Below are 15067 nucleotides of genomic sequence, written 5' to 3'. Positions count from 1 at the left end.
TTTGTTGTTGCATTGGTGTAGCAGAAAATATTTAGACTGATTGTTCTCTTTTATGATGTAAAACTGTTGAAATAGATGAAATGAAACAAAAATTTTAAGCACAAGCATTTTAATAATAATTCCCAAAACATCGTATAATAATTTTTTTCCATTTACATTTGCTTGTGTTTGACGTACAATCTACAGTGCCTTGTCCAAGTAAAAGCCTATAATAATAATAATATTTTATATTTTTATGACAAAGGTAACCTCCATCTTTATATATATATATATATATATATATATATATATATATATATATATATATATATATATATATATATATATATATATATATATATATATATATATATATATATATATATATATATATATATATATATATATATATATATATATATATATATATATATATATATATATATATATATATATATATATATATATATATATTCTCACGTATTGATTCACGGATGGAAAAATGTGATGACACTATATTCCGGGATATCATCCGTTCGCTCGTTGAACTCCGACTGGAATCCTGCATCCGACTGGAATCCTGCAAATCTTGCATCCGACTGGAATCCTGCAGACGTTTCGCCAAAATCTCACTTGGCATCTTCAATGCTCGCGCTCCGAAAACACTTCGAAGTGTTTTCGGAGCGCGAGCATTGAAGATGCCAAGTGAGATTTTGGCGAAACGTCTGCAGGATTCCAGTCGGATGCAAGATTTGCAGGATTCCAGTCGGATGCAGGATTCCAGTCGGAGTTCAACGAGCGAACGGATGATATCCCGGAATATAGTGTCATCACATTTTTCCATCCGTGAATCAATACGTGAGAATATCATACACCTTTACGGGAAGGAGATCTTTACAGCCACCAAGTGTTATGAAAAACTAAGACAAAGGCAGTGTTCGAAGTGTTTTCGGAGCGCGAGCATTGAAGATGCCAAGTGAGATTTTGGCGAAACGTCTGCAGGATTCCAGTCGGATGCAAGATTTGCAGGATTCCAGTCGGATGCAGGATTCCAGTCGGAGTTCAACGAGCGAACGGATGATATCCCGGAATATAGTGTCATCATATATATATATATATATATATATATATATATATATATATATATATATATATATATATATATATATATATATATATATATATATATATATATATATATATATATATATATATATATATATATATATATATATATATATATATATATTTCACGTATTGATTCACGGATGGAAAAATGTGATGACACTATATTCCAGGATATCATCCGTTCGCTTGTTGAACTCCGCCTGGAATCCTGTAGACGTTTCACCAAAATCTCACTTGGCATCTTCAATGCTCGCGCTCCGTGAGAGTTCGAAGTGTATATATATATATATATATATATATATATATATATATATATATATATATATCCTGCAGGATTCCAGTCTCGGATGCAGGATTTGCAGGATTCCAGTCGGAGTTCAACGAGCGAACGGATATCCCGGAATATAGTGTCATCATATTTTTCCATCCGTGAATCAATACGTGAGAATATATATATATATATATATATATATATATATATATATATATATATATATATATATATATATATATATATATATATATATATATATATATATATATATATATATATATATATATATATATATATATATATATATATATATATATATATATATATATATATATATATATATATATATATATATATATATATATATATATATATATATATATATACATACAGGGTTTTTCACTTAAAACTCCGCACGCCAATAAGTCCAAAACGAAAAGAAAAATTTAATTTATGTAAAAAGTAGTCAAAGTGTGGGGTCAAGTAGATATTTAAAGTTTAAAAAATTCGACGCCTGCAAATAGCTGGGCGTCGCGACGCGTCGATTGCAGAGACTTTGGAAATACGCGCATACAAAAGTACATATTATTTAAAAATTTTTTTGTTATTCACTCAAACTTATTTACTTTACCCGTTTCTAAGTTATACCGATTTAAAGTAAACATTTCTTGATTAATAAAAAATGTGATTAACGCTTATTTTTACAAGTATGCCATGAATGTTAGTTACTATGGCAACCATTGTTATCGCAGTTGTTTTAAGTGCAATTACAAACAATAGATTTCAACTATTTTAGTATGATTTTATTTATTACTTTTTATCGATTTAGTTCTGATAACATGATAAATAAATGAAAAAACAGTAAAATACCTACAAGTTAATAACCAAAATTATTATTGCAATTAACTACATAATAAGACATTTCAAAAATTTTGTTCAAAATTATGTCCATCTGCTCGAACACAACTATCAAAAACTTTTAACAGATGAGCTTGGGTCACTTGTAGGAGAGTCCTTCTTGTGATAGCGGCACACGCTGCACTAATTTTGTTAATGAGATCAGCTATATCTTTGATAGGTTCTTCATAGATAACGTTTTTTAGGTAGCCCCAAAGAAAATAATCTGGTGGTGTAATGTCCGGGGACCTCGCCGGTCACCTTACCGGTCCATTAGTACCAAACCATCTATTGGGATATTCTCGGTTCAAATACCTCGTTACTATTTGGGCATTATGTGCTGTAGCCACATATCCATTCTAGAGTCAAGAGGCACTTCTTCTAATAGTTCCGGAAGTGTAGTATATAATGTATAATTATTTTAATAAACGGCAAATATATTTATTTAAGACTTCAAAAATTACCAAGAAAGATCATATGCCTACTGCCACAAAATTAATGCCCATATTTGATGAAGGGCAGGTCCAACAAATTGGTTAATATCCTTTCATACAGGGCCTTGTGACAAAAATGGCTCATGCCAAGCTTTTGTGCCAAACTGTATAACCAAACTAATATCTAGGTCACTCGCTCCCAGAACTCTAGTCAAGTCTTTCAGTTCTGCAGGTACATTCAATTCCCTTCAGCTCTGCATAGAGGCACAAACTGAGTTGAACGAAGTAAGGCACCTTTGGCAGTTCCAAAAATTACGTTAACATAATTAAAATTTATTAATACTTACATAGTTTCAGTCATACAGTGTAATGTACTACACATTTCTACAAATATTTTTATTACTAATAACTTCTTTACCTTGTTGCAAGTGTATTCTTTTGGCCTCCTTTCTTACACATGCTTGCAACTCCTGTCTCCTATTTGGTCCTTCAAGTGTTCATGATTATGTTGTCCCTTCCTTAATATGAATACACCGTTCTCTTCAACTTTTCCTGATGCTTGATATTTTGTTTCTGTGCTTCTGAGATATCTTTTTGCAAAAACTCGAATATACATATATTTATTAACCTTTAATCCTATAAATTGAATAAATTGAATAATATTATAAAATACGACGTTTTTGCACTAAACATGCAAAACGAATTTTTTGTGGGCTACTATAAAATATTAAATCAATTTTACCTCGTTCCGTTACACCTTCTGCATGAATAATACATAAAGTCGTCGTGAAAAACTATTTGTTAAGGGGTTATGTTCCTGTTCTGCATTACGTTATGAATTTACTACCCACAATTAACTGAATTTCTGTTTAAAAAAGTAATAAAATGTTAACTTGATATCCCTGTATAAATCACTGGTTCTAACCTAACATTCTGTCAGTGGATCACATACACGTCACGTCTCAGCTGTTGGCGGTTTGGCTGTTACAAACCACCCCCCGCCCGAACCCGAACGCCGGACCGGATTTTCGACCATTTGATCATTCGATCATTTGCTACCATCTCGATTTCAACACTTTTAACTCCGCCTGTGGAGGGGACAAAAGTGGTTCCAATTCTAATTAGCTTAAATACAAATTATTTTTACGAGAGTTTCCAAGTAAGTTTTTTTTCTCAGAAAATAAGCAATGTCATTTAGCTAAAATAAAACTACCGCAGTAGGAATTAGATATCGGATGTCAACATCATACTTGCAATAGTGGGCAGAAATGCATTAGCAGCTGTTCATTGCCAATTGGATTAATTTTCATCTAAGACAACATTTTACTATATTATTTAGATTATTTGGCTGTTTTGCTGTTCAGGAGAAAATATTCAAAGAAGTTACTTTTATTTTGAATCTCGATTTTGAAGAAATGCTTTTATTGCCGTCTCCTAGATTGGCATTGATAAAATTAAATCAGTTTTTTCTGCTTCAAAACAGATTAATTTGATATATTCCACATAAATCTGTCTCTTTTCCACATTTTTGAAATCTGACTCTTTGGAGTATCCAACCTAAATTAGATCTCTAATCATTATTATCTTTATTACCTCTTCACTTTTAGAAGGTAACTTTTCTCATTTTTTACAAACCATTATGTTAAAAAAATGATTATTATAATAATTACTGTTTAACGAAATAATAGCAAGATATTTTGTTAATGCATATTGAGTTAAGTTTTTAATTTTCAGTGTAGAGTATATTGTTAAAAAACCTGGCAATTTTCAATACTCGCAACATTGTCTCATCCCGTCAAGTTATGTACATCACCTTAAAATGTAAACAATTGCATATCCCTTGATTATATCTATTAAATTGAAAGAAACCAAATTACTGTCAATGGAAGTACTGTTTTGATGCGTCTGACAGCCATCTTCAACCGGAAGAGCAAACACCTTTAAACAAAAAATTGTAAGCATAAGTGCAATCCCTATTTTGTTGATGCAAAAGGTCAAAGTTAACCTCAACTGGGCTATGTCCACTAATTATAGCACAGACAAAGCCTAGGAGAGGCTAGCTCTAAACTCTCTAACAATCGGTGCACCTACTAAATAATAAAATCGGAGATTGGTTGTACGGAGGGTGTTCCAGACTTAATGGGACAATAAAATTCCTTGGACAGAAATATCAATTTTTGATACAAATTCAAATTGCTTAACGCACAGTTTGCATTTTACTAACTGCAGAATAAGTATCACATTTGTATTTGTACGGTCCAGAGTCAAGAAGCAAAAATACGATTTATACATTAATTAGAAAAGAAATTGAAATTATAGTTCGTCAATATTAGACTCCATCAATCACAAATAACAATAGGACATGCCGTAGGGAATTATTAAATTGCAACATTAAGATGGTAAGCACGTAATTGTATGTAATACAGTGTTAATGCAATATACTGATATAATAAAACAATAGGACATGAATGTGACTATAAGTATTATAAATCATAAAAATGTAAAACTTATTTGAAAAAAAAATGACAACTTAATTAAGATTAATCTTGAACAACTAGCTAAAATAAACTTACTCGGCAATATTCGAAAGGAAACATACAACCTGATAAATTGTAAGCCTCATTTTTAGGTAAATTGTACAAATGATTGATTTAAAACTGAATTTTAGACATATCATGTACACGTACCCTTCTTGCACTCAAATCGACTAGGTACTGCTATTTGAAATTCGCTGACTAAATATATCCTATTAAAAATGATTGCTATTAATTCTTCCTCATACACCCCTTATTTCCGTTAATAATGTTATTAAAAACATTACTTTGATTATGTTCCACTAAAAGCACGCGGTACAGTGCCATTCTAGCCGTTGTAAAGTATGTGCCGATATACATGATGTTTTGGAATAATTGATGGATGATGTTTAATTTTTAAGTGTAAAAGGTAAATTTTATCATCAAGAATAAAAACGACATAATTGCGTTAAACTAATTAAAAATAAGCAGAATGAACGTAATTAATTTATTAGTTAATTCAAGTTTTAATTTAATAATCTGTATACGAACTATTAGGCTTAACAATAAATTGTTAAAAAATTGTTTTACTCTTATTACACTTATTTTATCTTTAGGATCTAATTTACTCTACTTGTAGGTAGATACTAACTATGTCACATATATTATTCCATGTAATTATTGTATTAAATTCATTATTTTTGAATTGGTCAGGGTTACTATAATATTCACATGCGCAATTGGAAATGGATTTCTACAATTATAATGCATAAACACAAGTTTAGTTGCATGAATATAAACACTAATAAAATGCTAAATTACTCACAAGAAATATATAGAAATTCTTTTGATATAGCGCAGCCGAATATGCAAATTGTACCAAAAAATATTATGAACTGCGGCTCGAATTATTATAACACAGATTAGTGAAAACAATCATCAAATAAACAAACCAGATTCAGGTTTTTTGGTGGTGGGAGGGCGCTCTCTTAACCCATTTTACTCTTATTCCGAAAACTTTTTTTTAGATACGATTACGTCGGCAATATTTTCCTATGCATTGCTAAAATAAAGATAACTATATTCCTGGAATCTGATTTGTTTCCTTTAAGAAATATATGGAAACCGTGTTTCGTCTCGTAACACAATAAAGACTATTACAATGATAAAAGAACTAACCAAAAAAAAAATATTTTAAGAAAATTGGATATTTGTTTTTTTAAGCTTGATAAAATTTTCGATTTTTCTTAGACCATATAATTAGTATTATATTCTCATAAAAGAAGGTATTTTGAAGATCTCAATGGACGAATTGAAGGTAAATAAGAGATACAGGACAAATACTATTAAAAATCGCAGACGCTTACTGTACTTACGGTACTAATATCAAAATTTGTGTAACGATATTATTTGCTTGATATTAATAAAGATCAGATATTTAAAAGATTCATTTCAATAAAATTGGATAATATTTCTTACAATTTTTTTTTCTTTTCTTATACTATTTTTTCTTATACTATACAGTTATTATTATAATCTTACAAACAAATTTTTGAAGGTCTACTTTAAAAATATCTGAATTTATGAGAAAATATTTACTTGATATACATAAAGATCACTGAAAAATGAGATTCATTAAAAAAATTGAATACTATTTATTTTAGATATTAATTATTAATTTTTTATAAGTTGAATAGATTTTTTAGAATTTATTTATACCACACAATTTTTATTGTATTCTCATAAAATAAAGGTCTTTGAGCATCCCAACGGAGATGTAGAAGAAATACTGTTAATAATCATAGGCGATTACTTGTTAGTACCTACTTCAAAAATATGTACCTTGTATATGAGTTTGAGGAATTATTAAATATAATAATTATTATGTAGGGAAAACATTTGTGACGTGCTGCCGCCGATCTAAAAAATGCGGAAACGAGACTGTTTTGGCAATGGGATATCTGCGAATTAGATCCGTGTTCAGGCGCCAGTCAACCGCCTCGCCGCAGCGCTATTTGAACTTTCGCAGTCGTTTTCTGTAATAAAATTGTTTTTTAGTAGCTGATTGTAGACAGCTCTCCGGCTAGTAAAGGTTGTCATTTGATTTTTAATTTTTATCATTAAGCGGTCCAAATTCGTTCGTTTCGTACATTCTGAATGAGAAGTTTACTATATTTGTAAAGTAATCAACTTTTCAGAAATTTGGAAAGTTTGAATATCTATTTTATATTTTACGAAACGTCGGGTCGGGTCGATTCCGTCCGAATGAATTTTCTATCACACTTGAAGGATCGGCCATTTACTCCTTTGGCATTTTTGAGATTCTGTTTCATCTATACAAGGAAGGTGTTCCTTAATGGTGTGTCGACACGGCAGGGGACAATTCTGAAGCTTATTTTTGCGAAAAAACTTTATGCGAACGTTCCAATGTCCCAAATCTTTAAACTTTTGAGACATCGCGTGTTGTTATTTCCGCATTTGTATTCACCATGTTGACAGACTTTTTTAAATCGATTCACCGAAAACACAACGAAAGAGATTTGACGATGAAGTTTATAAACTATAATGTATTTCAGGTTAACTAAAATAATAAAATTGTTGGTCGGTTTGGCGAAATGAAACATTTTTAATGTTATTATTTTAATTATTTTAATCTGACCAGAAAAATGCTAGAGGCGCCTTTTATACAAAATCAATAGCCATTCCAAAGAAAATATCATTTGGAAACCGTTTCTTGTACTTTAGTCATGACAGAGAATAGTTGTTTTTTCTGTGGTCATACGCTGATGCTATTTGAGCTGTTTTGCAAATATGTATCCAAAAACGTAGAAAATCCATGGTATACCACATTGAAAAATTTCTTCAAATACTTGTTTATCAAGCATTCGCTCCGCTCATGCCGAATGAACTCGTGTCATTTATAAAACTTATTGCATAATATACTTTTTAGAAAGTCAATCAAAATCTGCATCTGCTACTAGCCCTGCCTAATGCATGTCCATAACAGAGATTTAAATGTTTTTTAAACTATCAGTGCCGCCTGCGGCACATCAATTTTAACCGTAGTAGGGCCACTATAGTATCGAGGCCCTGTCTAATGTAACTAAGTAACTATGAAACAAATGTTTAAGAAGGTCCAGTCAACATGCGCATAACCGAGATTTAACTGTTTTTTAAAATATCAATGCCGCCTGCGGCGCATCAATTGTTACCGTTCATTAATATGCTTAAATTATTTTTGTAAAATTATTAGTGATCGGTACGATTCGCACGTTGCTTTTCGAATTTTACTTTTTCTTCTAAGATCCAATTAATTCTGAGGATTTACGTTTTTTTTTTTGTTGTACGCTTATGATGGATGGAATAAACACTTCTTGCTTTCACATGTACAGGTAAAAAAATAGCTTTGTAAGCTGTATACAGCGCAAAATGATTTTCTACCATCGAGAACGGTAAATCAAGAAAAAGGATTTCATAGTAGGTTGGGTTGTCTCAGTACAAATTCAATAATGGAGAAAAAAATGGGCCTATGTTACTTAGTGGTAGTGTTTTAAAACTTGAGCATTTATTCCGTTATTTGATATCAAAAATTGTTGTTTTTAGCCCTGGACCTTCGGCATTTAATAAAAGTTGGAATGGAAGAAATCGTAACCGCCATAATTTCACCGCTTCGCTATACCTACTTTTCGATGTCCCTAAAAGTCTATCCGGAACAATCCAGATTTTTGATAAAAAATTTAATAAAATGTGTAAATAGCTTTAATAATTTATATTAACAAATTAATTACTTAAAATTATTTGCCCCTTTGAAATCTTGTTCCCGAAGCTTGTTATACAAGTTGTAGAGATCACTTTTCTTCCAGTAATGTGGTCCGCGATCGCTTTTGTCGTCCCATTCTCTCAGATAACTTTCATATTCATCATGGTGACTCTTTCCTGGATTTACGTGGAAGTGAATATTTTGAGGGCTTTTTTGCTCTCCGTGTTTAGAAAATATCGTTGCGATTTTTGCCGAGGCTCCCGCTACATTCATAAATAGAAGCAACAAAAGCAGTCCGATCGTCTTTAGCGAGAACAAGGTTAAAAATCCTGTAAAGATATAACAAAGTTAACATATAATTAACCAAAACAACCCATCCAGCTTTCATCACCTAAAATGTCTAAATTATTTACTATTTTCGGATTCTTAATTTTTGTTGTTTATCCGTCAATTCGTTTCAAGTGATTTAAAGAAATTTTATATTCTAAGTGATAAATTTACTTAATAACAATTAAGATGACACTAAAGCTCATCTCATCTCAAAGAACCTACAACTTCAAATTGTCAATGTTGTTTTCATTTTACTGCGGTCTCCAATAAATTTGTGTGATAGGTTATTGATGAAATAGCTAAAAACGCAAAAGCTGTTTATTTGCGGAATAAACTTTGAGTTAAACCACTTTTTTCTTCAGTTTGAATCACCAAAGGGACAGATAAGATAATCATTTGCTTTTGTTCGTTTGCTACCGCTTTTAGGAAATTTGTCCATCATTTGTGGGAGGCCTCTCTCAGTGCGCTACAGTTACCTACACAATTGCGAAAAAATTATTCAAAATAAATACGGCGGAAAAATGTATGTAATGTATCGAAAAAATCGAAAAGAGGGAACAATAACTTTTTATGGGAGTATTACTATTATAAAAATTTCCTATTTTTTCACTTTTTTAGCATTAAAGCATTAAAGAACATTTTTTTAGAAATTTGATTTCTTTATTTGGAAAGTTTTATAATCTCACTATCAAAATTTATTTTTGTCCATATCATCGAGTAAGTTATTCCTTAAAGCTAATTTTGGTTAGTTTGTAGGGCGAGATGATGACTTTTAATATAATGTTTACTTAATCAACTAATCCTTATTTTGAGCACAGAAACGCTCTTTTTGTTGTGATTACTTGTCATTCATCCACTGTAAAAGGAGAAGAGGAAACGTTGTTGAATAGAACCTAACTTAACATGAGAGAGAGTGTTAATTTAAAATCAGTGTATTCATTACTAATAAAGTTATTTTAGTTTAATACATCCGTGTGTTGGTAAATTCACAATACTTTTTTCTATTCCCTTCTCTAAAATACCTGAATATACACCTACCGAGCGTGCGGAAAGTGTCATTTTACGATGTCAGTTTCGTTATTTCCTGGGAGCCACTTTGGTCATTTCCGGGATATTATCAACGGGTTTGAGAGCAACCGGATGTCACATGTCACTCAGTGAATGTTTTTTTGTTGTTTTGCAAAAACGTAGGTATAGTAAAAAGTAGAGTATGCAACAAGTTTGCGGACCTGAGCGTATGTTTAATATACGTGTGACGTAAATATACTATTAAGGTTTTTGCTTTTGCTTTGAATGTCGTTGATTTGAAGGGTTATTTTGACAAATGTTTTTAAAATGTGAGCTTACTCGTGGTCATGTTATTGCCACAGTTGCGATTAGCAAGTAGAAATTTGTATTTTTTTTAACTGTCTGTAAATAATTTAAAGAGAACAATAGAAAATTTGTTCAAATCGTCTCTAGATATTACCCACACTTCTAGAAAAACGTGCTGTAAAATCGTTATTTATTGCATTTTGGATAAACGCTGAAAGGGATATAATCTAGTAAAGTTTGTTTTCCATTGCATATTTCGACATCGTTCCAGATAACTACAGATTTTAAAATTTTCATTTTCAAATTAGCATAAATTATGAGTTTTCCAGAATATGATGAGGGTTATTCGTTTTATATTATTATTGGTATATTACGCGATTAAACAAGTTTGGTTGTTAATTTATCGATGCATTTGGTTATAAATAATTAATACCTAATTTCGTTACTATAACGCCCAATAACAACATTAGAATCGGAAGCAGTTGCTTTATCTTCTTGGCCACTCCGAAACAGCGACCTGCAAAACAAAAAGGTTGGTTAATATATTTTGATGTGATTAATAATTTGGATTTTCTATTCTTAAAAATGTTGTTACCAATTTTTTTGATATCGCAACTTTTTCAGTATTTAAGTAAAAATAAATACGTTCCTCTTCACCTATTTGGTAAGTGAATTGTTTCATCATGTTTTCATTGTTCACATTTACACCATTTTTTATAATTTGGAAGAAGGCGAGTATGGAACCAACCTTTATTACCAAATACCAAATATTTTTGCATATTAATCTTAGTGATAATCCAAAGATGAATTTGTTATATTATTCTAAGTACATACTATTACTACTAGCAGTGGTATTTATCAATCGTTTTATCTTTGTTGTCTTAGGTATGGGTATCATCAAAACTTATATTTATGTTCTGCCCCGTTATTAAAAACATAATAATATATCCAAATAAACAATGTGACAAAACAAACAAATAGACTAAATTAATTATAAATATTCTACTTATGCAAATAGATTCACAAGAATATAAGAAATCAAAAGAATAGGCAGTTCGATTATAATATAAGTTTTATACAGCGTGTTAAGTAAATATAGCAAAGGAACGAAAAATTACAATATATTTTCTACTCCATAATACTATATATATATATATATATATATATATATATATATATATATATATATATATATATATATATATATATATATATATATATATATATATATATATATATATATATATATATATATATATATATATATATATATATATATATATATATATATATATTTCGTAAATTATAATTTTATGGCAATATTTGGCCTATTTTTGACGAATCCAATTTTTCACCGAAGTTCAAATATATTTACCTATAAAATCACTTTGGGGATAAGCCATAATACTCGATGTAAAAAAGGAATACATTTGCTTTCTCACGTACTCCGCCGCTTCCATGTTGTTAATTGGTTCCAAGTCAGTTACTCGGAAACTCGATTCTGTTACAGTATAGGGAACTATAGTCGAGGTGACACTGGAGGAAAAGTTCGTTTTGACTAGAATATCGAGAGCAACCATTAGAGTTAAGTTGATGCAATTGGAGGAGCCAACATTATTGTGCGAGTTTAGTCTAGAATAAAAATATAAAATTAATACACTATTATTATTATTATTATTATGATAATAATAATTATTGAGTTTACAGTAGCAACTGAAAGTAGCCATAACAAACATTTTTTTCATCATCAATCATCACGAGTTCAAAAAGTTATATTATGTAGTATATGGTATATGTGTAGTGTATCATACAGGGTTTAATCAAGATGTGGCGGAGAATCGCGCTTGAGAAGGATAGAGTGGTATAGTGAAAAAGCTTTTTGCTACTAGTGTCACTTTAAGCCATCAGCTTTGTTGAATACTGTCGGGAGATACTTCTTTTTCAGGGGTTATTTGAGCGCGATCGGATGTTTTCTGCAGATTTAAACATGATATTTTAACGTTTGATAGTCCTTATTATGGTCGTAGAAAAAGTATAGTATGCAATAGTAAAGTTCATAAAACTTGTATAACATAAAATTATTGAATATGTTTATTATTATAAATGTTAGACCTTTCTAAAATAAAATGTTACTGCCATCTATTTAAGCCAATAAAGTAAACATTGAATTGATTGAAATATTTTATTTTGAAGGAGACCCCTTCAAAATCAAATATTTACATTATAAATTAAATCTGAACTCATTTATATGTGATAAAAAATGAACTGGTTTAATTAATACTTTTAGAACTCAAACATTTCCTTGAAGAAAAAATTATCTGTCCAAAATCTGTTCTGCTTTAGTTGCTCCGCCCGATATAGAAAATAATTCTTAAAATTTACAACAATAATAACAATATGTATATTCTGACAAATAAAGTTATTATTATTAATCAGCTGCAACCCATTTAGTGCTAACATGACTGCTTGCAGAATATGTACCATAAAAATTTCTTCCAAGTTATTAATGGTATGATATGAACTTAAAACTTGAACGCCCTGTAGCTTTCAAGTTGGGAGATTTGAGATTTTTTTTTCTTAAAAACGCCCTTAAGGATCACTACCCTATTCTGAAACACATTGGCTTTGAGCTCAATTGTAGATCAGCATTCCCACGAAATTCGATTGAATTTTATCAGATATTTTGCAACTATTTGTTTTCCTTGGGTCCAATTATATCGCATAAAATAAAACGTGCGAGTTTTTTGCCAAAGTTGATTTTTAACAATTCAAATTGATTTACTAATTACCAGATAAAGCAATAATTCATCATTTGTTTCGTTTTGATTCATAACGAGGGCACTTATTCAACTTTCTCCAAATATTCTCCGTTATATTTTCTCGCAAAATAAACTTAATTGTCTTTTCGACCGGAAAGGGAATCTAATTGGTGCTTGCGTGTCTCAATGACCTTCTTTCGGTGATTGGTGACGGTTTTTTTCTATGAGTATGTTTCTCTTTTTCGCCCAAAACGTACGCAAATAAAACGGATCATAATTAATATTACTATGGACATAAAAAACTCTTCGAAGGTGTTTCGCATTATTATTCCACGTGCTCGTATACTTCGTTAACAGTTATTGAGAATTATTTCAGCAATAATTACTATGGGCATTATAAAAATGACCATCAACTGTTGCTTCATTAATAAAAGCGTGTAGACAATGAAATACAAAAAAATCGAATGAACGCCAATATAATTTTAAATATAGAGACCACCAAATCTTATTATCGTGGTAACAAAAATTCTGATTACTATCAAATGCGAGTTCGATTAGTATCGAAATTTTACTCCGCATGTTGTGTCAAAAATATTCAAAAGGAACGAAATGTTGACATTTTGGCATCACAAAAGCAAAACATTCTCCAGCAGAATATATGTGAAAATATTCTTCCGAAGATTTAAGATTAAATAGTAGGCAAATAAAAATATTTTGACAATTATAAAACTAAAATAAAAATTGATTAATAACTTAATATGTTTTATGTTGGCATTTTAAATTCTAAATCTAAGCTTTGGATTGTCACAGAGCGTGTTTTATGAACGCACTGTACAATTTTACAACCATATTTTAGAAGAATGAATAACATTTTAAATATGGATTTAGTTTTATTTATTTAATTTAAGCCTTTCTTTTGTGTTCTTTGTGAATTACCTACGCGTAATCCGCATTTATAAATTTAAAAATTTAAATTAATTTCATTTTATTGGGAAATATAGTAAAATATTATTATGATAATTGGCAAATGACATACACTCTCCACGAATACACCACTAAGCTTTACTTACCAAGTCATGAAAGATAATATTTTTATTCCGTTCTGCTCAACATTTTTCCTTCATCGCGATTAGCACTCACTATATTTCTATTTAAAAATACATTAACTTTTCGAATAGAGGGGTAGAACAAAAGATTAAATTACAATTTGCTTTCAATAGTCCTTTTTGTAGGAGTTTATCCTAAATGTAGTGTGAAGACTGTTAAACGTTCAATATTTGATTTTACAGTTATGTCTTCCGCCAGTTCTTAGCTCTGCCAATCTGACCGAAGAAAGTATGGGCATAAGTGGGGAATACCGATGGTATGTTTAACGTGTTCGTTGTATCAAGCTAGTGACGTCATTTGGCAATAAATTGGGGACACCGTTGTAGTTTTGTTGATTTTGTAGGAGTGTCAAAACATGTCAGTCCCATAAAACGTTCGAGATCAATTACGAATTTTAACTAGTATAACTTCTCCCGATAACTTTGTTTAAAAAATTGATTCGATAAAATGCTAAAGGCTTTGTTATCTTTTTGATTATTAGAAAATAACTTTAGACATAGCGACGCGTTAGAAGTTATCGATTATATTTTGTATGTCTGTGTTCTGAAGAAAAATTAAGGAATATTAAGTAA

The 15067-nt window shown here is 30.3% G+C and overlaps 1 protein-coding gene and 1 long non-coding RNA gene across 2 annotated transcripts; both read right to left on the bottom strand.

The window, feature by feature from the left end:
• Positions 1 to 502: 502 nt before the first annotated feature.
• LOC132702858 (uncharacterized) lies at positions 503 to 3758 on the bottom strand. The gene is made up of 3 exons (XR_009618977.1): positions 3455 to 3758; positions 2545 to 3348; positions 503 to 619 (listed from the first exon to the last, which is right to left on the bottom strand). It is a non-coding gene; the product is annotated as an uncharacterized LOC132702858 (long non-coding RNA).
• A 5222-nt stretch (positions 3759 to 8980) lies between these two features.
• Positions 8981 to 14699, bottom strand: LOC132698042 (uncharacterized). The gene is made up of 4 exons (XM_060663881.1): positions 14459 to 14699; positions 12005 to 12261; positions 11063 to 11146; positions 8981 to 9314 (listed from the first exon to the last, which is right to left on the bottom strand). The coding sequence occupies exons 2-4, from the start codon at positions 12207 to 12209 to the stop codon at positions 9010 to 9012; spliced, it is 594 nt and encodes a 197-aa protein (XP_060519864.1). The 5' UTR covers positions 12210 to 12261; positions 14459 to 14699; the 3' UTR covers positions 8981 to 9009.
• Between the last annotated feature and the right edge of the window lie 368 nt (positions 14700 to 15067).

This window comes from Cylas formicarius, unplaced genomic scaffold, assembly GCF_029955315.1.
Source record: "Cylas formicarius isolate icCylForm1 unplaced genomic scaffold, icCylForm1.1 PGA_scaffold_10__41_contigs__length_53128322, whole genome shotgun sequence".
Classification (NCBI taxonomy): domain Eukaryota; kingdom Metazoa; phylum Arthropoda; class Insecta; order Coleoptera; family Brentidae; genus Cylas; species Cylas formicarius.
The sequence above is the reverse complement of the archived record's forward strand: the minus strand, read 5'-3'. Positions and strand labels throughout refer to the sequence as shown.